Source organism: Megalops cyprinoides, chromosome 7 (genome assembly GCF_013368585.1).
Source record: "Megalops cyprinoides isolate fMegCyp1 chromosome 7, fMegCyp1.pri, whole genome shotgun sequence".
Classification (NCBI taxonomy): domain Eukaryota; kingdom Metazoa; phylum Chordata; class Actinopteri; order Elopiformes; family Megalopidae; genus Megalops; species Megalops cyprinoides.
Window position 1 is genome coordinate 11500645 of NC_050589.1, and position 24856 is coordinate 11525500.

Below are 24856 nucleotides of genomic sequence, written 5' to 3' on the forward strand. Positions count from 1 at the left end.
GGGAATTTGACCTTAACACCCCTACTCTTTGAAAGAGTGTTATGGGATCTTTGCTATCTACAGGGATGTTTGTCATAGTTTGTCTTGTGGCCTCTGAATCTTGACTTCATCTTTATATATCCTCATCCTGTAAGATGAACATCATGCCTATGAATGCATCTTGTCCTCATTTAGGAGTCTGGGAGGCTACAGAGGAGTGTGGTGTGTGGTTTTCTGCCATGGTCTTAGTCATTGCTAATCAGGGATGCATGCTTTATGGTGTTTGCTTTTGAAACAGGCAGGTGTTTTGTGTTTTCTGATGCAAATTTATTCTGCTTTTGAAAAAACAGAATCTTGATTTGTGAAATGTCAGTATTTTTTAAACGTATTTGGTTTACGATAAATGTCCTGTACTTCCAAGTATTTTTTAAATGTATGTTAAATCATAATGCTCTCAGTTGAAGTAATACACTAAAGCACAGTGCAGTTCACTTGCAGAGCTACTGTGATATTATCACTGGATTGTTTTGTATTCATCGAAGCAAACATTTTTTTGGCAATGGATTAAGCATCCACTTTGAGTGACTTGCACAGAAAAGCCCTCCTCCCATAATAAGATGGGTTTCACTTTACTATACCACACAGGGAAGATTGTTCCAAGAAATGGCTGAACATTTAACATTTTTTTTTGGAATGGGCACCTGCTAATATTTCCTCTAATCCAAACTGCATGACTTTGCTCTACATTATTGCCACACACAGCTGCGCTCCTGCAGCGTTAGTCCTGAAATGACATGTTATGTCAGTCAGAGCCTGTAACCTGTGCAAGTTGCCCTGGAGGAGGATATCTGCCGAGCAGAATAGCTTAATTGTCTTTTACTGTGACGCAGTGTTAAAGGAGCTAGTTTGGAACCAGAGGTTGCCGGTTTAGTTCCTGCTGTAGGTGTGGCGTTTGCTTCAGTAAATCTAAAGTGTGGTTATGATCTGTATGATGGAACATATGCACATTGTAAATACATGGACGTATGTGGGTGATGAGCGCTGAAATAATGGCAGTCTGTCTCCCTTCAATGCCGGTTCATTTGCTGTTACACTTACACAATAGGGTACAGCTTTAATGTGTGGCACTGTTTTAATATGAAAATATTGACAAGTGGACTTTTGTGGAATTTTGAACAAGTGGAATTTTGAATAAATTCTAAAATTCAGCTTTAAGTCAATTATAATGTCAGTTTCAAAACAATTTAGAAGTATTTTTAGCTATCTTTCTTACTTATTTGTCAAAAGAAGTTAGTAATGATTGGTATACATGGTTTCCTTATCAGGTGTCCTCATTCAGGGTGACTTACACTGTCATCCATTTGTACTGCTGCATAAGATCCTGGGCCAGTGTACTGTATGTCAGCAGTGCCCTGCATGGGAATTGAACCCGCAGCCGTTACCAGCCTCACTCCACACCGCTGTGCCTGCATATGATAAACCTCACCGAGGCCCATCTCTGCTCGGCCGGGTTTATGATCTCTGGCCACGGAGGTGCCCCTCTGTCTGTGTGCTGGAAAGCTGGTGTTCTCAGCGCAGCAAGACAGATGTCTCGTTATCTTTTTTCTAGGGTTTTTTTTACTGCCTGCCTTAAACATTCCAAAAGCCTTGGCCTGACCAACATCTCCTGCACTCTGCAGTAAAACCATCACAGACAGCAGCTTCGTGTTTACCGTAAGTATGCTGTCACATTACCCAGTGAAGTTTGCAGCCTGGAAAGGATCGGTTTTCGTGTCTCGCCGGGCGGCAGACAGGTGGTAGATGCACCGTGCCTAATGTCAAAAACACGGCCCCCGCTGCTCTCCTTAAGGGTGCTTCCTCACCTCCAGAAGTAACCATCCTGTGGAGAGGAGGACCTGGGCTCTCTTAGGCCACACAAATACAAAACCTAAGAAGTCGATGCCAAAACGCACGTCAGGTCAGCGGCCGATGCTCTCTGTGCTTGTTTACACCGGTTTGCAGTGCCGGGGGTATCCTGGTAACAGAGTTATTTACAACTTTGACATGCCCAGCAGGTCCACCTTCCATAGTATTTAGGCTGGTAATGGATGAAAAACTGCATCACTGCCCCCTGCTGGAGTGGACCTATGATTTCCCTCTTGCTTTTGTCAGTGTTTTGTTAAAAAGAGCATTCACACCACTGCTTCTAAACGCTGTGAAATCAGCGTGAGTTTGCCTCTTGGAGCACCCTGCAACACATGGAGTGTCAGGACCACTCCCTCTTGAAAGGGTTGTGCTGTTATCTTTTGGCCTTTTACCCTCTGTGCTTGTTTTTGCACCTGATGTGTGGTGATTGGTTATTGACCTGTCAGTCAAATACACTTCTGAGCAAGTGCCCCTTGTCTGAACTATGAATGTCTAATTCATGGACTAGTTGGCTCAACCAAAAAAGACCAGCCTTTCCAAACAGAGAAGTAAAGATCCAATGCGTTACTACATATCTATGTGCTAGGCAAGTAGGAGTGAGATTGCTTCCTCTTGTGGAACTGGATGTTGTGGGCTGTTGTAGGAATGACATTTACATTTACATTTAGGTCATTTGGCAGATGCTTTTATCCAAAGTGACTTACAAGTGAGGAACAGCAAGCAAGCTATGGTAGTGTAGGAGACCTTGGAGTAAGCTTTAAGTTCACCCTAAACAGCTAAACTCAGCTAAATGAGAATGAGAGTGTTTCCCTCATGTGGAGCTGGGTCCTGTGGTGTGATTTGGGCTGTAACACTGTTGAGTTGGAGGGATTGGGAGTGTTGAAGCTGGTGCCTGATGGTAGCGTACCAGGGAGGCATGGAAATCGATGTTAAAAAGTGCCACAATCTGAGGAGGCAGCGTGGTTCTCTCCATAGGTGAGCACAGACACGGTTGGCTGTCTTTGACCAAACAGTTGTCCTTATGTGACCAAACGGTCAACCCAGAAAACATGTCTAGTCTGCCAGGAAATGTAGCTCCGAGCTGTCTCCCCGACTCTGCATCCGTTAACCACTGAGCCAATCAGTCAAAAATCCAACTACACTGCAATTTCAACAACAAAAACGGTCATCACTTAGCTTTGCTGTACTATTTTAGCTTGTTCAGTTTCTCGGAATCTTTGAAGTTCGGAATCTGTCATGCTCTATTGTGCTGTGTTATCATATGCTGTGCAAGTTGCTTTTTTGCCTACAATTTCCGAGGCATTTTCTGATTTAAAATCCTGTCTTTTGTTATGACTGTTCCAGCCTCCAGCAGCAGTATCATGGAGCATGACTCACGTGGACCATTGTGTTTGAGTTCCCCACTGTCTTATTTGAACTGCCAGACCATCTCGATCATTATCTTTGGCTGTGTGTTTTTTATGGTGGGGGAATAAAAACTGCTCTTAAAAAGGCATCCTTCAGATAGTCTCTGACAGGACAGTTCTGTGGGTGCTTAAAAGGAGGCATCACGTGCACTTAAACACTTATGACTTTGAAGCCTTTTGGATGAACCGTTCAACAGCAAGCAGCAGGAAAGGGCGTGACTCCTAATAGATATGTCTGTTTAATGTCCCTGCTTGCAAAATTGTGAAATAGTTAAGAAAAACAAACATACCGAGCCCTTTGCTTTTCCTTGCTCTGCTTCCACTCTTTGAGTGTTGCTCTGTTCCTGATGTGACAGATTGGTGCTGAGCTGGAAATGTTGAGATGCAGGCCCACCTTCTAAAATACGCCACTGTAGACCATTCAGAAACGTTGTTTACTTATGTACAGGTTTATTTATGAAAACAGCAAAGCTAAATATTGACATCCTGTTTGAGGGAGGTCTTCTCCTGGATGTTTCTTTGATGTGGTGTTGAGGCAGTCACTTTCGAAAGAAGTATTTACATTCTGTTGTCAAGAAATTCAAATGAAAATTATGTCTAACAGAAAAAAGCAGTGGCTTTGTTTTTTCCCCATTGAATGTCACATATAGAGGTGGTAATATAGCTTTTAAGTGGCACACACAGGCATATTCGATTCAGCAGGCCCATTAGCAAAACTTTGTCTTCTTGTTTTTTTTTTTGTCTCCCTTTGTTTCCTGGCGCAGAACCCTTGGCTTTGATATGCTAATTAGAGAGTAATAAAATTTCAAAAGGCCACAATTAACAGCACTGTTTAGGACGTGATGAAGTTAAGCAGCATAATCTAATTTGCATTAGTAACGAGCAGAGAGTAATTAGGGGATTCATTAGGCACTTCAGACTGCACTTGTGTTTGCCCTCTTAATGGAGCAGGGTTTTTTTTGCAAGCGAGCTCAGTGTTCCTGGCATCACCGTGGCGACAGGGAAGCTGTCACTGGACCAAAGTGACATATGGCTGACGGGCTGACTCTAATTGCACAGCTGGTACCAGGGCCATGTGCCATTGGTACTTGAGAGTAGATAGCAGGCCAATCAGAAGTGTCCTTTTCAGCTGAGCAGATCAAAGGGCAATCAGACCTTGGCTTGCATTTTAAAGGCTGGCCACTTACAGGCCACCAACAGCAAACTTTGCTGCACAATCATATAAACATGAGCAGTTCTCTGGTTGCTAAATAATTAATTTCTGTTGCCTTGTCCTGTGTTTTTCTTTTCATGATTCTCATGTTTTTCCACCAATGATTCAAATTTGAGCAGTTTCAGTGGTCTGACCTAAATTGTGACTTTGTAACTTGGTTGAACTGTTAACATGCATCTTTCCCGCAAGTGGCATGTGTTCATGTGCCAGAGATATTTGAATAGAGAATGACATCACCATGCAACCTGTAGTCAGGATTAAATGTGGCAGTAGATATACAGTGTGGCTGTGTTATTGTGGAGTCTGTAATTGAAGGTATGCTGGTTTGTTTGTGTGTTTGATGAAAACTCAGGCCTTCTGAACTGTCTAACAAAAGTATTCTGAATCTGCATTCTGCCAAAGTGCCAGTTTTAAACCCGATTGTTTTGTTTTAGCTTTGAACTGAAACGCATCCATTTTCTGCTGTTTGACACAGAAGGATTAGAGCCATTGTGTCACTTTTTTTGTACTGAGCTCAGCTAGGGAGGTGTTTTGGGTAAAAGAAGGGGCAGCTGAGCGGGGCTTAATTTTGGAGAGGTAAAGGCCTTTTGCTGTTTTCGGAAGTTGAACAGTGATATCTGTCTAAGTAAACTCCCAGAAAAAAAGATTATCAGCAGAGCAGGGGCTATGAAGGCGCTGAAGGGGCTTGTGGAAGTCAGTCAACAGTGCTACAGAAATCCAGTAAAGTTTTAAGATCGCATAGAGGATTGATATAAAATGAGATAGTGGAGCCGGTGTCGAAAACATCTCTGAATGTTGTGAAATAGGAAGTTATTAAAAACGAAAATAACATGGTACAAATCGCTTGTTGCTTTGGAAGATGTGGTTCTGGGACAGGTGATCCATTGCACCCCTGTTGTCTTATTAAGGCTCTATACAGGGGCTCACCTTCCATGCTAGCTAGATTTTATGTACGCTCTTTAAAATAATCACTGCAAGGAAATGGCACAATCCATTCAAAGACAGTGACAGGAGAACCTCATGTTGTTTTAAGGATCTGAGCACACACTTTACAGTAGCTAATGGATGAGACTCCCATGGATGTGATGAATTTATGTACTGGGGCAGTTGAAAGCTCTCACAAAAGTGCAAAATTTTTTACTCTTAACACATGCATGCACATAATGCATGCACACCCACACACGTTTCCACACTTACACATTTGCACTCTTTGCTTTTCTCTCTCTCAGGCTCGCTCTCTGTCATTGTACACTTACTCTCTCACACATTATGTCTCCATATGCAAATGCAATGACCTTTACCTCTCAGTGACAGGTGTGCAGTAGGGATTATCTACCTGAAAGGGAGTGAATATTTGTTTCTGTCAGAACAAGTGCCACAGGTGTCAGACCCTTGAGTGTCATCACTTTAAGGATCTCTGCATGATCTCTGTCCAACTGAGAGTAGAGCTTTTATATGTGTGTGGAGACTGATTGCACCGTTCCTGGACAGAGCAAATGGTCTTTAACTAAACAATGAACGGAGAAAAAAGTTCAGCTCTTTTTGTTCCTGTTTCAATGTTATGTTTCAGGTTTTGGAGAACCCAGTGTCAGAATTTTGTTTTTATGTGTGTGTGTGGTGGGGACATTTAAAATGAAGGCATTTAGTTATATGTAATGACGTATGTTCTATGTGCTAAGATCCTATTCTATGCTACATATTTACTGCATTGCCTTCACCTGTGTCCACTGTCTGCGATGTGACATGTCTGAGCAGTGTCCTGGAGCTGCAGGGATTTATAAACTGCTCATTAAAACAAGGCTTTCTGAGCTGTTTCACTGAAGACGTGCATAAAAAGAGGCGTTCTACTGATTATGATTGTTCTTGTGAGATGGCCTTAATTTGACTCTTCCCCCATGTCTTCTGTTGTTGCCACAAGTGTGTTAATTTATCCGTTTATTGATGGATGTTGTGTTTCAGTTCAAGAAAGAAAATAATTTAATGAAAAAAAGAATAAAAAAAAATTAAAAATAGAAGCAGGAACTTATTGAATTATTGACTTAATTTAATTTTCCTGAATTATGATTCATTTGAAAACTTGTGTCCTAACTCTTAACCGTTAGCTATTTTGATGACCAGTGAGTGAGTGGGAGGGTGTTGATTGGCATTTTTGTTGAGAAAAGAGAGAATAAAGTGAGAATGAGTGTTTGAAGAGAGTGAGCGGTGAGGAGCAGATGAAGTTTCTGGAGTCATTTTGCCCCTGTTTTGTGTGTGCGTGTGTGTGCGTGTGTGTGTGTGTGTGTGTGTTCTGTGCATTGCAGAGTTTGTGAGTGACCTGTGCCAAACCAGAAGCACAGTTCATTACCAAAATAACCACGACACCATGCATTAATTGGATCAGAACGGATAACTACATATAATAATGTAGCACTGCAAACAGAGCTGTAATGGGATGTGGATAATTACTGCTTACTCCCCATGTCTCATTGACTCTTTTAATGTGCGTTTTGGGAATATTTACAGTAGCTGACATGACTTCCACCTCCTCAGTGTGCTGGTTTTACATTTACGCACATGGAGTGGGGTGAATGGAGTGTGTAAATATTAGGGTAAGTAGCACAGACCCCTGGGCGTGCTCTCTCTGCTTCTGTCTCTGCATCACCCGATCGCTGTCTGTGTCTGAGATTTCGAGTTATCCAGCCAGTGTGTTCTTGCCTGGTATCACAGAGGTGTGGCCAGGTGTGCACCACCTGACTCTGGAGCCTTGCAGAACCCAGAATCCTGGGTTTGTCTTGGTGATGTTGCCCGCACCTGGACTGCTCAGGTTTTGAACGCATGGTGCCTTCTTTTTCCTCTTTCTGGCTGAATTCTCTCAGCAGTCTTCAGGGAGAGGCAGGAGAAGGCCGGGCCGCCGCGGTGCTGTGCCTGGCGTTTGGTAGCATGCCTGTCAGCGCATTCACAGCCGCTGGTGAAAATGTGAGGGGAGTTTCACACTCTGGTCCTTGCTGGTGATTGGTTACGGTTGAAAGAGCTCCTCTGTGTTGTCACAGCTGTGTTTGCTCCTGTTTCACCGGCCCCTGCTCGGCTGACGAGGGGTAAGGTGGTTCGGGGGATTTGGCGCTGGGGTTGGTGTGAGCTTGGCAGTCAAATCAAATGGAGGGAAATACCGCAGGATCAATTAGCAGTCTGTCGGGTTCCCAGACGTATCGTTAGCCACACCACCTCAGGTCAGCTGGCATAAACAATCTCTTTTTTCAGTTAGATGCAAATATTCAACAAAATCATTTTATTGAAGTTGCAGACAGCGCAGGCATTTGACGTAATATGGGATTAAGGCTATTCTGCATCTCTGCACAGTAATATGCTGAACTTCTTCACTTTCTGGTCCCTCTGTGTGCTCCGTACTCATAAAGACTGCCCCTTCCTTTTAATCACCTTCTGTTCAGTTGCAATAACAGACAAGATGACCCGTCTGAAATCAGGCTCATGATCTCACACTGACCCCATCTGAAATCAGGCTCATGATCTCACACTGACCCCATCTGAAATCAGGCTCATGATTTTACACTGACACCGTCTGAAATCAGAAGTCTGTTAGACGAGTGCCATCACTGCAATTCATTTCGTGCTTATTTCTGATTGCTGGTCTTCATTTTGCTTCATTAATGTTACCATCACACAATCAATTGTTCTAAATGTCTAAATGGTGTCAAATGTTTTGTGGCTCTACCAAAAAAAAAGATGTGATAGTTTTATGAATTTGTGGTCATTTCAGCTGGAGAAATGATGATGTAATTGCCATCATCTTTGCATGTGTTTTGTGATGGAAATGAATAGGCTTGTAACATCCAATAATCTGCTTACTAAGAGTAGTAAAGTGTTTATACCATAGTAACAAATTGCTGAACAGGTCCCCAGTTGTGATTGTTTCCCAGGAGACCTCACTACAGATTGCAGTCCTGTGACTTCCCAAGAAATCTTAGGGGGAGGAATGGCGGGTCAAAAATGGTTCATTTTTAATTAGGCGCTGTTTGTTGCCCACCTGTATCATTGTGTGCACTCATTCTTCAGAAGGAATATGTTACACAATAGTTTTTTCCATTTTACAGAAGAGCAAGGACATAAGTCCAATATGCAAGCATGTATCACAGAAAAGATTACTGGTGCAAAGTTCAAAGCTGATTGGCTTCTCGGAATGTGTGCATGCCTGCTCCCTCTCCCTCCCAAGCGTTTGAAGTGTTTCCTCTGAATGTGCTCCTATTGACTGGCGCTGTATCGGTTTACCCTGCTAAATTACGCTCAATCACTGTAATTGCATCGTACACAGCGTGCGTCTTTGTGTGTCTAATTCAAAACCGGGCATTTTCTGCCCAGCAGTGGAAAGGGTTGAAATGATGTCAGCATTTAGAACCATTCCGAGTCTGTTTCGATTAGCCAGAACAAAACCCAAGCACTTTTTGTTTTCTTCATTTGAGACGGGAAAAAATGAATCAGCGTTGCTCCATCTTTGTGCATCGGGGTTTGCGTAACTCGTGGAGCTGCTTTTTGTAACTTGGAGGATTGTTTAAACACTAATTGTGATAAGCCCAGTTGGAGCAGTTTGTCGCACGCCTTCTGAGCCGTCAACCCGTCATCTTCATTTTGAATTTCCCTGCAATGCCAATACCTCCAAAAAGAAACTTAGATCTCCTCCATGGCTTCTTGGAAAAAGTTTGCAACAAGTTACTGGGACTTTTACGGGAAGTGCATTGCAACTAAATAAGGCAAATATTTTTGTTTCAAAGTACAGTCATTTGTCTTTGCAAACACGCTGTTTGTGGACTCCTAAAATGAGCCAATAATCACGCCTCATTTACAGCGAACAGCCAATCATCACTCCAGCTGGAAAGCGCTCACGACCAGTCATTACTGTCCAAGTAAAACTTGAGCACAGTACATGGAAGAAGATGTAAGCCGAGAAGGGACCGGGGAAGATACCCAAAGGCACTTTTTATCATTATTATTGGTTGAGGTCGGGCCTTTATGTAAATCTGTCCTCACAGTTTTGTGTTAAATTAAGCATGCTAGGCTTGTGTGGTCAGCGCTCCGTTTGAAGACGGCTGAAAAGTACATGTTATGATCCCTCATGGAATGTAGCAGTAATCCCCTTCCACAGGAGCTATTAAGAGAGAGCGCCCATTTCACGGGAACAACAGTATCACTCAGTCTGGAGTACAAACCTGCAACCTCCTCAGCATGTTCAGCTGACTAACCCCAACTTCACACTGACCCCCTCACCACAAAGTGGGCAGTCGTTGGTGAATATAAAATATATCACTCAAATGTCTTTTCTCCACATCTCCATATTTGAGTTTTCCTTGCGTTCTAACTGCAGCGTGCTTCTTGGAGCAGTGCACAGTCAGTGCCAGGTGATTGTGGCACAGCCAGCTCCACAGGCACAGAGGTCTGTTAGGATGAGACTCCTCACAGGAATGGTGTTAATGAATGAGAACCCTTACAGTTCCTTTCTCTGTGTCCCTCATCCTCAGTAAAAAAGCATTCCTTTCTCTGTGTCTCTCATCTTCACAGTTTAAGCTCTTCCTTTCTCTGTGTCTCTCATCTTCACAGTTTAAGCTCTTCCTTTCTCTGTGTCCCACTTCTGGCACCTGCACAGTTTTTCTGCCTTTTTGGGAATGTAATGGGAGCTAAAAAGCTTCCAGATGTTTCCAGCTCCACACATTGCCACTGTAAACCACAGAGAGAGGGAGAGTGTGTGTGTGCACGCGTGTGCGTGCATGTGTGTGCGTGTGTGTGTTTGTGTGTGTGTGTGTGTGTGTGTGTGTGTGCGTGCTGGTGAGTGTGTGTTTATGTGTACATGTGTATGCGTGTCTATGGAGTTGTGAGATGCCTTCTTGCTCACAGACCACATTCAGGGTCAGAGCACCAAACTTCACTAATATGCAGCCGCTCCTGGTCCCCTTGGCTGTACCAATCGGGCTTTTCAGACCCACCAAGGTTTGTTTGGTGAAGGAGTTTTCTTTTCCATGCCATTTTCTTTGAAATCTCTCTTTATTCTCTTTATCCCTTACAGAAATATGTGTGAGTTTGCAGAAAACCAGGACCTACATATTTATATTGCAATAATTAGCTACCAAGCACCCAGACCAAAAGACTTTCTTATATAATGGGTTTGAAAATAAGGCTTGCAGCTCATGTTGTAGTAGCAGTAACAGGAACAGTGAACAGAGGTGAGGACTAGGGACTGTATGGATGTTATTTAGCAGTGATGCTGTCGATTATACTCATGGCAGTGAGAAGGGCCAGTGATATGCTAATGGTTCAGATGATTGCTGCCATTTTTAATCGTGCGGATATGAAGTCACGTTTGACTGGAACCTGTAAAATCCATTCACAGAATGCTTGATTGTGTTATTAAGGGAACAATCTTTGAGGTGGGTGCCAGAGAGTCTTCAGCCAATACCTAGTCATTGTTCAACAAGAACACACTTTTGTGTGGCTGTGGTCCTGTTTGTGTGTGTGAGTGCATGCATGCGTGTAAGTATGTGTGTCTGTGTGTGAGTTGTGCGTGTGCCTTTGTTTGTGTGTGGTCCGGTTATTTTTGGCTGGTTGGGGTGTACCTCACCAGGCAGATGCTGTTCCGGGCAAAACATTCTGTTTTCACAACAAAGTAAAACGAATAAAGCGACCTGGAGCAGTGAGTCACATGACACCTGTGTGCCTCCCAGAGGTCGTATTTAAAGTCAGAGCGGGCCACCTCTGCCCGCCCCTGATACACACTGCATATTTACGACCCGCTGCCCGAAACCTGCGGAGCTAAAAAGGAGCGGGAGAAAGAGACAGGGGTGCAGGCACAAAAGCAGCATTGTGTTGCCTGAATGACTTTTCGGCTAGAAAGTTTTAAAAGTTCTCCGGAGAGCCAGATCTGAAAAGCCGGGAGACGGGTTTGGCGGCCTCACCTCAGACTCTTCCAGGAAAGGGAGGCCTAAAAACCAATTCGCCGTGAAAAAGGTAAACAATTGGAAATGACAGATATGCGGGCTTTTCCATTGCTTTATGGAGATATTAAGCTGGAGTGGTGATGGTGAACGCTTCAAGAGGTCAGGGTGTCTTCATGAAACACACCGGGGTAGTGCACAAAGAGCCGTTTTCACTGCAGCTTACAGGTTTTTTTAGTTCTCATTGGAGGTACATAATTAATATGCTGTCCACCATTCTCCAAGTAAAGCTTTTTCCCCTGCATTTCTCATACTTTCATATTGTGACATTTTTACGGTCTCTCTGCAGTTATAATTAATATTTTAAAAACTGGTAAAAGTGTATCCAGTTCCATGGAGCAGCAGAGGAAAGTTCAGCAGACTGCGTTGCATAAATCTTACTTTACGCGGAGGGCCCTGTGATGAATAGAATAATAACTAATTGCCACTAGTTTAATAATGAACAAAAAGTCAGTGGCGTGGGTGACCGCCTCTGAGTCGTTACCACGGTGCTCTTGCAGTGTTACCCATTCAGATACTGATTGCTTCTGCAGGAATTCTCATTTTCCTAAACCTCTCAAGTGTCATTTGTTTCAGCAGTTTAGAAAGATGAGGTAAATAACTCAAAAACCTCAAATAAAAATGTGTTTTGGAAACGTGCTGAATAAATATTCCATGATGACCATGTGTGGAAATAAAGTCGTTTTCAGATGAATGCTTTCCTTTATGCCTTTTTACAAATGTTCTGAAAGGTATTTTATCTCTCATATCTTTTTCAAATTATTTTGCATTTTTAAGACCTCTGGTGACAGAACATGGAAAAGCAAACAGTAGAAAAACTGTGGCAAAAAGAAAATCACTTCATTCTGAAACTCAGATTGGCCAGGTTTAGTGCTCCCAGAAACATCTTTTAGCTCTGTATCTCTTGAAATACCTTTCAACTAACCCCACTTCGTGAGTGTGTTCAGATGTGTCTGAGAGGTGCAGGAAGAGAGGATCCTTGTGAAGATCAGAGTACACCAGGTTATTTGCGCTCTGCAGTGATTGGCTGAGAGAAGGAATGTCTGTATGCAAGTGTATGCACGTGTGTGCGCACATGCATGTGCTTGTATATATGCGTGTGCATGTGCGTATATGTATGTATATGCAAATCACCCCATCAGCTTCAAGTGCACACACTGATCCCTTAATAGCTCCTTTGTGTATCTGTTCCCTTCTCTGTTCCAGTGTTGCATTTTCACAGGAGTTTCCCTGCTGTGATCTGCCATGAAGCACGATCACCTGTGCAGCACAGCTCTAAGAGGCCATTTTGGCTCATCTTCACTTTCACCTGTGATGGACACCTAGACCGGGCCCACATGTCCCCAGCAAAGACCAGCACTTTGCGTTAGCTGCAGCCTCATGGAGCATATATGACCCGTTCATAACCACTGCCTAAGAAAGACACAGCAACCTCAGAAACTGTTAGGCACATGTTAGTGCATGTCTCATAAAGCGTGTGTAGACAAAGATCCCCAAGCATCCAAACATTGGTTTTATGGTGATGTTTAAATTGGACCATTTGGGGTCATTTGGGGTGGTGTGTGCACTTGACTAATGTGCAGTCATGTGTATTTGTATGTTTCATATTCAATATACATGAGTATTTCATTTACTGCATCTCTGTCATAAATGTCCTTTCATTTGCCGTAGTTATTTAGTTTCACTTGATTAAAACACACTTCAGAATGAATGAAGACATGGCAGGGGGCTGTGAGCATTGTGGGATGGTGTTTTGTCAGTTTATTGCTCTGTTGAGCAATCTCTGTGAGACTGCTAGGCTCTGATGCAAGATTCAGCCACTGAGGAATTCCACCTGATCCTCACCGAACACAGAGATCCAGAGTGCTTTCGCATTCAGATGTGATTACACTCTGAAATAACATCTGCCTGGTTTAGGCACGTAATTTAGTTCATCAAGCACTCCGTTTTCAAGCAGATCGGATTGTTCTGTCAATATTTGCCTCAGGGTACACAGTGGCCTCTTGGGCCGAGGGGGAAATTGTCAGTGAAGTGTGGAGGAGCTCGGGCCAGGTTCTGGGCATCTGTGTGTCTCACAATTGCCTCATTCATGGGCTGAACACATGGTTTTCTGGGCACGAAAGGCATCCTCTCCCTGAAGAGCGGTAATGGTGGCCTGAGACACAGAGATCGGTGCAAATATTCATGGAAAAGGTCAGCATAAGCGGCACACTGCATCAGTGAATTCTTGCTAAAAAATGTTGAGTGTATCGGGGCTTATAGTGGAGTGCAGTTTTGGCATAAATTTGACACTGAGGAAGTACCTTTTGTGAATATAAGAAGTTGCCATGCATCGTGGACCTTCTCATTGTTTTTGTTAGAAGGTGCCCTTCTCCAGAGCAACTCCCAGAACATCCATTACATCCATTTATACAGTGGGGTTTGTTACTGAAGAAATACTAGCACACTGCTCAAAAGCAGCGTCAAATCAGCAAGGTTTTGGTTTTACTCACCACTACACCACATTGCTAACCTGCTCTTTACCACTACACCACACTTCTGCCCTGCTCCTAGGTGCTACACCACTTCTACCCTGCTCCTTACCACTACCCCACACTGCTGTTCCTTACCACTATACCACATTGCTGCCTGCTCCTTGCTGCCACACCATACCGCTGCCCTGCTCCTTACTGCTACACCAAACTGCTATCCTGCTTCTTATGCCCACACCGCACTGCTGTCGTGCTCCTTACTGCTACACCAAACTGCTATCCTGCTTCTTATGCCCACACCGCACTGCTGTCGTGCTCCTTACCGCTACACCACCCTTCTTGATCTGGGAAATGGAGTGAAAAAGATCATCTTCTCAGTTGTCACACTGCACAGAATTCACTGATGTCACAATCACCAGCTCAGCCAATCAAGAACAATAAATCTCTGTTGAATTGTGGTTAGCATGACCACAGAGAGCAGCTGCACTCATTTTAAGATGGGAAGTGCTCATTGAGGCCCACTCACACTCACACTCATACTCCTGTTCAGGAGAGGTAGGGGGTTGGGGCAGAACCCCTACCTGCAGCCTCTGAGGAACACCTTTGTTCTAGCTGTGTTGAAACCTTGACCTGAAGTGAGGAGCTCAGCCTGTTGGTACCTGCATGTGTTTGAAGGTGGATTGCTGTCGTCATTCAAACAGCGCTCCCTCTGGCCAGTGAATCACGCTATGAACAAACACAGCAGTTACAATCACAACCCCCGCGCACCAGGAACGGCCTCGGATGTTTGCTTGAGGAACGTCTCCTGGCTGTGTGCTTTACTGTGGGTGTGCTGCCTGGTGCCTGGAAATATGTATATTTTTTCTTTTTATGGGAATGGTCACGGTGGATCTGCGTGCTGTATTTATGACTAATGTCTGCCTGAGTACTCTGTAACGGGACTTTCCTTCAGTTTCTTCAGTGGAAACAACTGCATGCGTCTCCTGCACCCCATTAAATTGCTTTTTTGTGGCTTAATTGGTGATGCATTTCACTTTTTACAATTACATTGTACCAGGCTATTCGTTCGCTCACCAGAGTGATGTACATTTTCTATGTACCGTAGTTGGATATTTTTCACAAGCAATCGAGGTTAAGTACCTTGCTGAAAGGTATAATGGCACTGCAAAACTTGGGATTTGACCTTGCAATCCTAGCTCCTTAACCTCTGTGCAACACCAGCGCTGCATTACCACTGTTGGAATCATGCAGCGAGTATGAGGTAGCTGTAACATATAATCTCTCATTCTGAAAGCCCAGCTGGCGTGTCAGACCCGGCCCTGGGTTTCCTCTCTCCCTGTCCTCACCCTTGGTGTTCAGCAGTGCGGTAATCTCAGTAACTCATTCTCCAAACGCGGAGGGGTCACGCTAATGAAATCTCCCCCTCATGGTGTGGTGTTAACTGGGCCAAACCTGCCGCCTCTAGCTCCCTAACATCCTTATGGATCCACGTCTGTTCCAGCATATTAAATATCACTTTAGGCCTGAGTGCTTTAGCATAGTGTTTAGTCATAGAAGAGCCCCCAATGCCAGAGTCATCCTCTTCAAGCAATTTCAGGATGTCAAAAATGGGATTGTCTGTTATCTTGGTCACTGGGTATCCTCATCCAGAGGTCACATAACATGACACAGAATGCTCCTCCCCTTCCCTCGCAACCTGTCAATCTTCAGGCCATGTGGCGGGATGAAGCCTGTTTCCCCGCACTCATCCCTGTACTCATCCCTTCTCTCCACTAATCCCCTGCGCTCATCCTTTCACTCACCCCCACTCCAGACATCTCCACACTCATCTCTCCACTCATCCCATTCTTCCACTCATCTCCTGCGCTCCCCTATCCCTCTACTCACCCCTCTACTCACCCCTCCATTCATCCCTCCACTCATCCCCTCCTTTAAGTCATCCTTTTGTCATCCCTGTATGAGGCGTAGGGGAGGGGAGCAAGCCTGTGAGAGTGGCCTGGCACATCGGGGAACTGGAGGGAAGCCGGTGCCTCCGTTTGCCTCATTCTCCATCCTCCAGGTGGATTCCGGCCTCAAAAACAGAGGACCCATGAATGAGGGCATTGTCTGTGCTGAAAGGGGGGTGCAGGGCTTGTGCTGATGTTACCCAGAACCTCTGCGTATTCAGCGGGGACGTGCCACTCATGCAGGTATCTGCTGTGCCTAAAATCACGCTAATTTCAAAGCCGGCTGCAGAACTGCTTAGGCAGAAAGAAAAGATGCGCTGAATGTTTTCCATCGGTGCGCGGAGCTGTTACAGAGAGATCATTGTTCGGGAATTCCCACAGGGCTTTACCAGTGGCTGCGTTTTACCCGATTGAATGATGGAAAGATTGACTGATCTTAATGTGGTCAGCAGACGTGTCTCTGACCTCTCCGTCAGACGGCAGCAGCTGGGCTCAGGGATCCTGCGCTCGGAGAGGACATCTGATCCAAGCTTTTTACTGTCTGCCTCAAGGTCAATCCACGCTCTGCTTTCATGCCCAGTCATGACTGGAAATTTCCTTTTCCCTGCTTCTCACTAATTCAGTCTCATAATTTAATTGTTCTTCGTCTACTTCTGAGAGGTAATGACTAATCGTTACGGTATAAGAGTGCATTCTCCAGGGTTTCTCAGAACATACATTTTTCATCAGAAGTAAATTGATAAATAGTGTGAATGAGGTTGGTGCTGTGTTGTTGTTAGCGACAGTTTGTCTGGAGAGATAAAAACTCATGCTCTGCTTGGGCTGGTGATTGCTTTATACACAGCCATATCCATATTTCATTGCTCTTGCCATGCAGTCAAGCTGGCTCCATTGAAACACGGAGTCAGCCATTGGCTCTGAACTGCTGGGGGTTTATAGTGGCCGAACGGACAGATGCACAATCTTGGTGTTCAAAAGGTGTATTCCTGATGAACTGAACTCCCACCTGACCCTGTGTGTGTGCCCCTACCAGTCCACAGAAGTACCCACAAAGCCCTCTGGGTAAAAAAAAAAAACATGGAGCAGCAGCCAAGTAGCGTAATGTGGTCATGTTGATGCTGGTTCCCTTTGAACAGAAGAAGTGAGAGGAAGTTATTATTTCTCAAGTTACCTACAGTAGCAGGTCATAAATCTCACCTGCTTTGGCTGGAGGGTGTCCAGGTGTGTCGGGAAAGGGGAGGCTTTGCATTATTAACCCTTTCTGTGCCTGCGAAGAGTGCCAGGCCCCTGAGAAGAAGTTGCAGGATAGAGAGACAGCTTTGATGAAGGGTTTCCCTTTTGTAATGAATGTGGAAGAATGTGTGCGTATGAAGAAAAGTACAAAATGTCTTTGTGAGGAATGGAGCCAAACGCGGAATTGCCCAAACAGGGAGCAAGTGTTCCCGGACTCATTATCTCTGACCCTCCCTGCTCACAATAAAGACTCCCAGAGCTCCTCAGTGTGTCCATCCAGCATGCGCAGATCTCTGTTTTTGTTGGAGCTGACGTGCGGCTAGTTTTTGTTTGGGCCACTGCGGTCCGTAAGAGCCCAGTTTGCGTCAGCCCTTGGAGAGGCGGGAAAGCCCTGAGGGAGGGGGTCTGAGATGAGAGGGGAGCCGAGGGGCTCTGCATTCACTCCGGACACAGAGAGGAAAAGCTTTTGTTGCAAGGGGCTCTCAGCAGCCCATAGAAAAGGAGCAGGAGTGCTGTCTGCAGAGCTCAAAGGAGAGCCTCCTGAGTTTACTGACTGCTGGAAGATTGGGAGAGGGCAGGGGGGTGATGTGGGTGTTCGGGGTACGGGGGCGAGGGTTTTAAAGTGGCCCAGGACAGGGCTGGGAGGGAAACAGAGGAGTGAAGGGGGTAAGTCCAGCCTAAACTAGCTGTTCACGTCAAGGGTTCATAATCTTATCGCTGTGGGATATTACACAATGTTGTCTGTGTGTGGTGATTGCATGACTCCTTTGGGGTGAAAATATGCAAGTTGACTTCAAGAAAAGAAAAAAAAAACTTATCTGTCCTGGTGAATGTTATTTTGAAAAAGACATCTGGGGAATACACACACGCATACACACACTTTCACACACACTCGCACGTACTGCAGTGAGAAACACACACACACACATACACACAGAGTTTTCTTCTTTCTTCTCTCCATGCAGTACACTCAGAGATTATTAATATCCTGCTGTCAAGATGATCTGCAGAGATTTTCTCTGTAGGAGAGTTGTGTCACCTGGGCAGATGTCATCATTGCTGAAAATTCAGGGCTGCCACTGGCTTTGAGGTAACCTGCAGGGTGGTGCTCAAGACGGCTGAGCCAGCTTCTTCACACAGATGTGGACCAGTTTTCATGCACCAAACCAGTCAAAGACTTCTCTTCCCACTGTATTGTGGTCTTGAGCAGTGTCCTTGAATGTTTATTTCATCATGCAAAACAAAACAACTGCAGCAGAAAGAATAAAAGCACCCGATTCCCTTTTCTTATTTACCTTTTACACCCATTTCCATCTCAAAGCAGAGCAGGAGTATTCAAGACTCAGGGGAAAAAAAAAGCCCAGCGAGTGTGTCTGAGCTAATATCTCCACCGTATGTGTGTGTGTCCCAGAGCTGATATCTCCACATTGTGTCAGTGTCTCGGAGCGGATATTTCCACAGTGTGTCTGTGTCTCAGAGCAGGCATCTTCACAGGGTGTGTGTGTGTGTGTGTGTGTTGCTTCTGTGGGTACCACTGACAACAGTTACATTCTTCCTTTTAAAACAAGTCAGCCATGGCATAATATTGTGTAACACTGTATAACACTGAGAAAGAAAGACCCCAGTTTTGGCAAACAAAATCTCCTGTGGTGTTGCGGTCCCTTGTGTGTCCTTCCTGTTGTTTAGTATTGTTGTGACGGAGTGCCATCACTATGGTTGAGTATGCGCTCTGACTGCCATACCAAAGAGCCTGACTCTTTGGCGTCGCAGTCAAAGTCGTATGGTTGGTTCCCTGTAGACCCGGGTTCGAAGCCAGGTGGGGTGACTGCTCTCGCCCTTCGCTACAAATGGTGTTAGCAGTGGGATGGCTTGCCGTGAAGCCATCGGAGGCATGCCCGGTGTGTGAGCCGTATGAGGGACCCCCAGATTTGGTTGACCCCAGTGTGAGGGACCCCAGAGATGGGTGAAGCGCGGTGTGAGGGACCCCAGAGATGGGTGAAGCACTAGTGAGTGGGGCACCCTGGGTTGGGAGAAGTACGGCATGAGAATGCGTGAGGGACGCCATGGTGCGTGAAACGCATGGGCGCATTTCCCGAAGGGGAGGGCAGTGTGACAGAGTGCCGTCACTACAGTTGAGTATGCGCTCTGACTGCCATACCAAAAACCCTGGCTCTTTGGCGTCGCAGTCAAAGTCGCATGGTTGGTACCCTGTAGACCCAGGCTGGAAGCCGGGTGGGGTGACTGCTCTCGCCCTTTGCTACAATTGTATTAGTAGTATTAGCTGTTGTCTGACCCCCCCCCCCCCCCCCCCCCAACCTAAAAAAAGCCCTGTTTTCAATATGGTGCTGGATCAGTAGTACCAGAAGTCTGGATGTGTTTGTATGGGCCAGAGTTGTCAGCTTGTACAATAATACCATAAAAAAAAAAACTCCACTAGACCTGGACCAAGGAACACTGGCCCATACTATCTAAGGAACAGACACCAGATACCTGAAAAATAGTGTCATGGGTAACCTGGAGAAAATGAGCTGTGTTTCATGTCTTCTGTGAACCTTATTAGTAATAACTTGACTGGGCTCCAGCACAGGTTTTCCACATCAGGAGAAAAGCAGTAAATGATTTCCATGTTAGAACTTATTTTTACACTGGTGTGGATTGGAGCCCAAATATCAGTTAAGAAGCAGGTATCAGAACCCAGACTAGGTTCAGAGAGGTTGCGTGCCTTTGAGAATGGATGGTGGTAGTGCTGTGATCCTGTCTCAGACCTGCCCTGGTCCTGGAGGGCGCAGTGGGTGCTGAGTCAGGCCTTCAGCTCCTGAAGCGAGGGCATGTTCATTCAGATTTTAATCCCCACCTATTACAGGGCAGGAAATAAAAATTCCATATTACACCTAACATTTATCTCTCATCTGAAAGTGCGTGTTTTACCTCTTCGATCCCTAAAGACACTCCATCTTAGGCCTGCATGGAATGTGTGCCTCTTTTTACTGTTTGAGGTCAAAGTTCAGGCGGAGCAGTGACGGGGGGAGGATCAGCATGAGGGGAGTCTGGAAGCGGCAGCGTTGCAGTCCGCCAGGACCAATTAGAACACTGCTGCAGCAGCTGCTGTTCTGGGGTCATAATTGAGGGTTCCGTCTGGATTTATTGGCCGACTCCTTTTATGACCTCATATCTTGGCTGCAGCGTTAGCCCATTACTGGGAATAACACCCACGTTAAGCGCTCTTACACCTAATGGCATTACTTCTCTAGGAGACCGGGAAGTGTGACACCGGCTTGTTTGGTTTCCTATGAAAGTCCATCTATTTAGCTTCCTACAAAGAGAATAAAAGCACCCTCTGGGCTTTCTGCTAGCTGTGGGAATAGGCTGTGTATTTTTTGTTTGGGATGACTGAGAATAGGAAAGGGAAAATATCTTTGAGTCAGAAGGCAGTTGAAATGGAAGAGGATGTATTGTTCCAAGCAGTTGAGTTCAATGATGAATCACGAGCTCATTGGAGTAAATATTGAACTCAAAGTTAATGCTCCGGTAATTGTTGAAGTTGAGAAGGGAGAGTGACTGTAGATGATTGAACTGCCGTCACGTCATGGCTTGGTCTCGTCAGATGTTCAGAACACCCTGAACAATTATTGTTTAAAAAAAAAAAAAAAAAACCCTGCGGCATTAGAGGTGAACACAGGTGATATTTAAAGAAACTGCTGTGCTGTTTAAGTTGCTGTGAGGATGAATGTTGTCAGGACTGAGCCCCATAAAGGAAAAAAAAAACAACTCATTCTTCAGAGGCGAGTGGAATAGCTTAAACAGCTTAACAGCGGCAGTGAATCAGCTCCACCGCAAGTACAATACCACAGCCCTTTCAGGACTTGCACTCACGACAGCAACAGTAAGTTATTCAAATCTCATATACCACCCGCCATCTGTGAAAAAGAGCTGCCCAAACATCAGGCACGCCGGCATCTCTGCAGAGGCCCCAGGAGCTCAAAGGCAGTTGTGTGTCTCGTAGCTCTCAGCTGTTGCTGTGGTTTAGGTCCTGAGCTCGAAAAGTCCGCCCTTCCACCCAGGACAAATAATGGAAGACCGCTTGTGAAACGGAAGAATGGAGGCCTGTGCTGAAATATGCGCCTGGTCACATTCCATTAGCCAAACAGGCCTTCTCCGCGTTTCATCTGCCGTCCACTTTGTTTTTTCAAGGGATGTTTTCCTTGTTACCCAGAAGGCAACTGGGGCTGGAATGCCTTCACTTGCCCAGCCCAGGGTTGCTGAAACAACATGTAATATTTATTTTTGTAACTGTAAAAACCCAGAGTGATGTAGCTGTGTTATACTGAAGTCATTGTTAGGAGCTAAGAATTTTGTTTATTTGAAACCTGTCTCGTTTATTATCTGGCTGTTTCTTCAGCTTTTAAACAAATAAGGGACGTTCCGCTCCAGCTGTATTTTCTGAAAGACACTGAGGAAAATTTCTGCTTCGTCACCATCACACACAAAGTGATCATTTTATGGCAAAAGGTGCAGCAATGTGGCACAGGTTGATTTGTAACTGGAAGGTTGCAGGTTTGACTCTGCTGTGGGGCACTACTGGAGTGTCCTTGCTGTATAATTGGATTGTATGTAAGCTAACATATCTCCCTGTAAAATAGGGTCCATTATTCAGGTAACCTTTTATTACTCATTTTACCTGATAAGGCGTCAGCTATGCCAGTCTGGTGTCAGTGTGTCTGTCCTTACGCCTTTTATCTGAGGTCAGCTGCTTGATTTCCAGGAAGCCAGTGTGTGAGGTGTTCTGAGGTGACAGTTGCCGCTGCGGGCAGGTTTAACGAGTGCTTTCAGGTGGCCGAGGCACGCCTATAAATGCGCCCGTTTTTAGGCATCGCATTTACTGCGCATTTGCGTCACTCAGTCCCCAGGGGCTGACGCAGTGAGGAAAGAACGCAGCCTGTGCATCTGCGCCGTTACGGCGAGAGGCAGATCCGCTGCTCACTGTTCCCGCTCCCGCTGGGCGGCGGCCAATGGAAACAAACATGTTTTATAGATCAGCCATTCAATATGTTTGCTTAGTTACCGAGCGTGTGCACGAGCGCGGGAGCCTGTTCTGCCCTCGCTAACGGCCGCCTGCCATCCCGCCCCTCACAGGTGATACGTGATGATGGTGGAATCGGCTGCCGAGACCATCCGGACGACCTCTTCCAATCAGAACGGGGTGAGCAGCCTGAGCGGCCAATCGGACAGCGCGGGGGGAGAGGGCGGGTCTAAGAGCGAGGCCAACGGGGAGGCCAGCCCCCTGGATCTGCTCCACCTTCAGCAGCAGCAGGTGAGTGAGAAACGTGAGAGCCGCAGGTGTGGCCGTGCCTCCTGTGTGTTTGCTTTCACCCCTGACCTTTGGAGAGGAGTTACTAAAGGGCTGTGCTATGCAATCAGATTATGCAATTTATGACACTTGTGAAATATTGACCAATTCCTCTAAGTTTCAGGCAGTTTGACAGTGCTGCACAGAAACCCTATCTGCTTTGCGGGCGGAGAGGAATTAATGGAAGGAGCTAATGCTGTCTGTGACAGCCAGCTCAGGAGACTGGGGCCTGCAGTAAGAGCCTGTTCTTTTTAGTTATAATTCAGTTTGATTATTAGTATCACACCAAAACTTCACAGTAAGGCATCACATGGAAGTTGCTCTGGATAAGAGCACCTGCTAAATGAATGTAATGTAATGTAACATGGTGTAACAGTCTGTCGGATATATTTTAGAGAGAAAAAGTGCTTCCTTATTGAGATTTCAAGATGACGCAACAGCTGAATATGGGAGTTAACTCTGTGCTCTCTCATACGCAGTCATGGTTTTTATGAACGGTGACCTTTCCCCTCTGTGGGGCTCTTTGTGACGGGGCAGTGAAAAGACGCCCTTGTGTTTTCCTGTTTGTGTGGCTCAGTGTCTGCGTGTCAGCGTGTTTCTCCCTCGTCCTGCGTGTCAGATGGAATTTCCTCATTTCCTGCACTCGTTTCGTTCCTCGTTCTGATGTCACCTCCTCAGATTGGGAGCAGACCTCCGCTCTTTTATTTGTCTGGGGTTCAGAGGGTGACTCGTCACCCTGTTTCATCAGCATGGAAAGACTGCTCTGTCAGAGCCCCCCCCCCCCCCCCCGCCTCTCACACATAATCCACTCTCACCACTTTTTTGGCTTGGGATCCTCTGAATGTTAGCTGTTTCTCTCTCTATCAGCTCATTGTTTAAACAAAGCTAATCTTTTTTGGACTGGAGACTGCCATACTGCCTGGATACTGTCTGTTTTATTCTAATTTATCTGAGCCAGCTCAGAAATGTTATCTTATCGTTTCTTAGCAGAAATGACCAGCTCTATGCGAGTGCAATCTGTCTTCTTTTTCTTCCTGTTTGAGGTCACATCACTGAAACACACCCCTGAACATGAGTATTCCGAACAGAGAGGTTTAAAGAAAGAGTGATCGCCACTCGCACTTCCTTTACAGTAAGAGATGGAAATTAGGGGCCGTGATTCTAAAAAAAGGCTCAACTTCAGTCAAACCTCAACAGGCTTTGTCCCAGCTGTTGGGTAATGAATTTAAGGAATCGTTGCTTTTTTTCCTTTTTCTTTTTCCATTCAGATGCAATGTTATGAGTTGGCCAATTGCTGAAATTAATGAAAAATGATGTGTTAGCAACGAATGAAATACTTGGGTTACTGAGAAAGCTTAAGTGTGTTGTGTTTAGGTTGAATAGAGGCCAAAGTGATCTATTTCCAGCCTTTTTGCACTCACATTACCAAATATATATGACCTCTCCCTCCACTTCCTCCTCTCAGGCTGTGGAATCTGTGCCCTGTGGGGATGGGGTGTGGATTTGGGGGGGGGGGGCATGAACACTCCAGCGAATCCCACCCCTCACTCCCGATGCTTGCCCTCGGAATGCGTGTTTGTGCACCTGCGAGCCATCACATGGCTGAAAGTCTCTAATTTCATTAAAAATGGGCGACCCCCACACACCCCTCGTTCCCAGTGCTGAAACACAGCGGCCCTTGTTGCCTCTCAGGCTCCTCATGCCTCCACAGACGGGGGGAATTACCAGCCTTAACCGAATATCCAGAATCTACAGGACGTCCCATAGTTGGCCTCAGGGGTCAGTTTCCTCCCAATTGTAACCCACCTGCTAAACACAAGCGACTGTTCGGCTACTTGCAGTGAATCTTCCCCAAACTTTGCCTGCCTCTAAGAGACCTCTTTCCCAAACTCAGTCCCTCTGGTGCCTCCTCTGCTGTCTGGGTAGGAGAGGATATTCGATCTGACAGCCATGGCACTTTGTCTGTAATGTTAAGTAACATTAGTAAAAAGTATTTTTATGTTCTTACAAAATATTTATTGTTGTCAGTGACCAATGAGCCCTTAGTGATATTTAAGAATAGGGGAAAAAATGTTATATAAGTGAATGCGTTCCTAATGTCATATGAACATCGCATTCAGACCATATTGGCTTGTGTCTTCATCTAGGATAATAATAGACTATATCTTGCTCACTATGCATTAAAAACTATTAAAGCAGCGAGTGGCCTTCTCCAGTCTCAAGCCCTCAGTCTTGGGGCACTGAAGAGGAAGTGGCTGGCCGACCATTCAAATCGTAAATTTGATACCACCCTCAGGAGAGGCTTTGATTTCAGACAGCGTGGGTCCGTGCCATAAAACACTGGAAAGAGCTCAGAGATACCGCTCTTTAAAAGTGTTTATT

General features: G+C 45.4%; 1 protein-coding gene across 1 annotated transcript in view; it reads left to right on the forward strand.

The window, feature by feature from the left end:
• The window catches only part of LOC118780498 (forkhead box protein P4-like), a 69985-nt gene that overhangs the window by 5675 nt on the left and 39454 nt on the right, over positions 1–24856 (forward strand). The window contains exon 2 of the mRNA XM_036533021.1: positions 22261–22438. Within this exon, the coding sequence (XP_036388914.1) occupies positions 22271–22438 (168 nt within the window). The 5' untranslated portion in view covers positions 22261–22270. The remainder of the gene's footprint in view (positions 1–22260; positions 22439–24856) is intronic.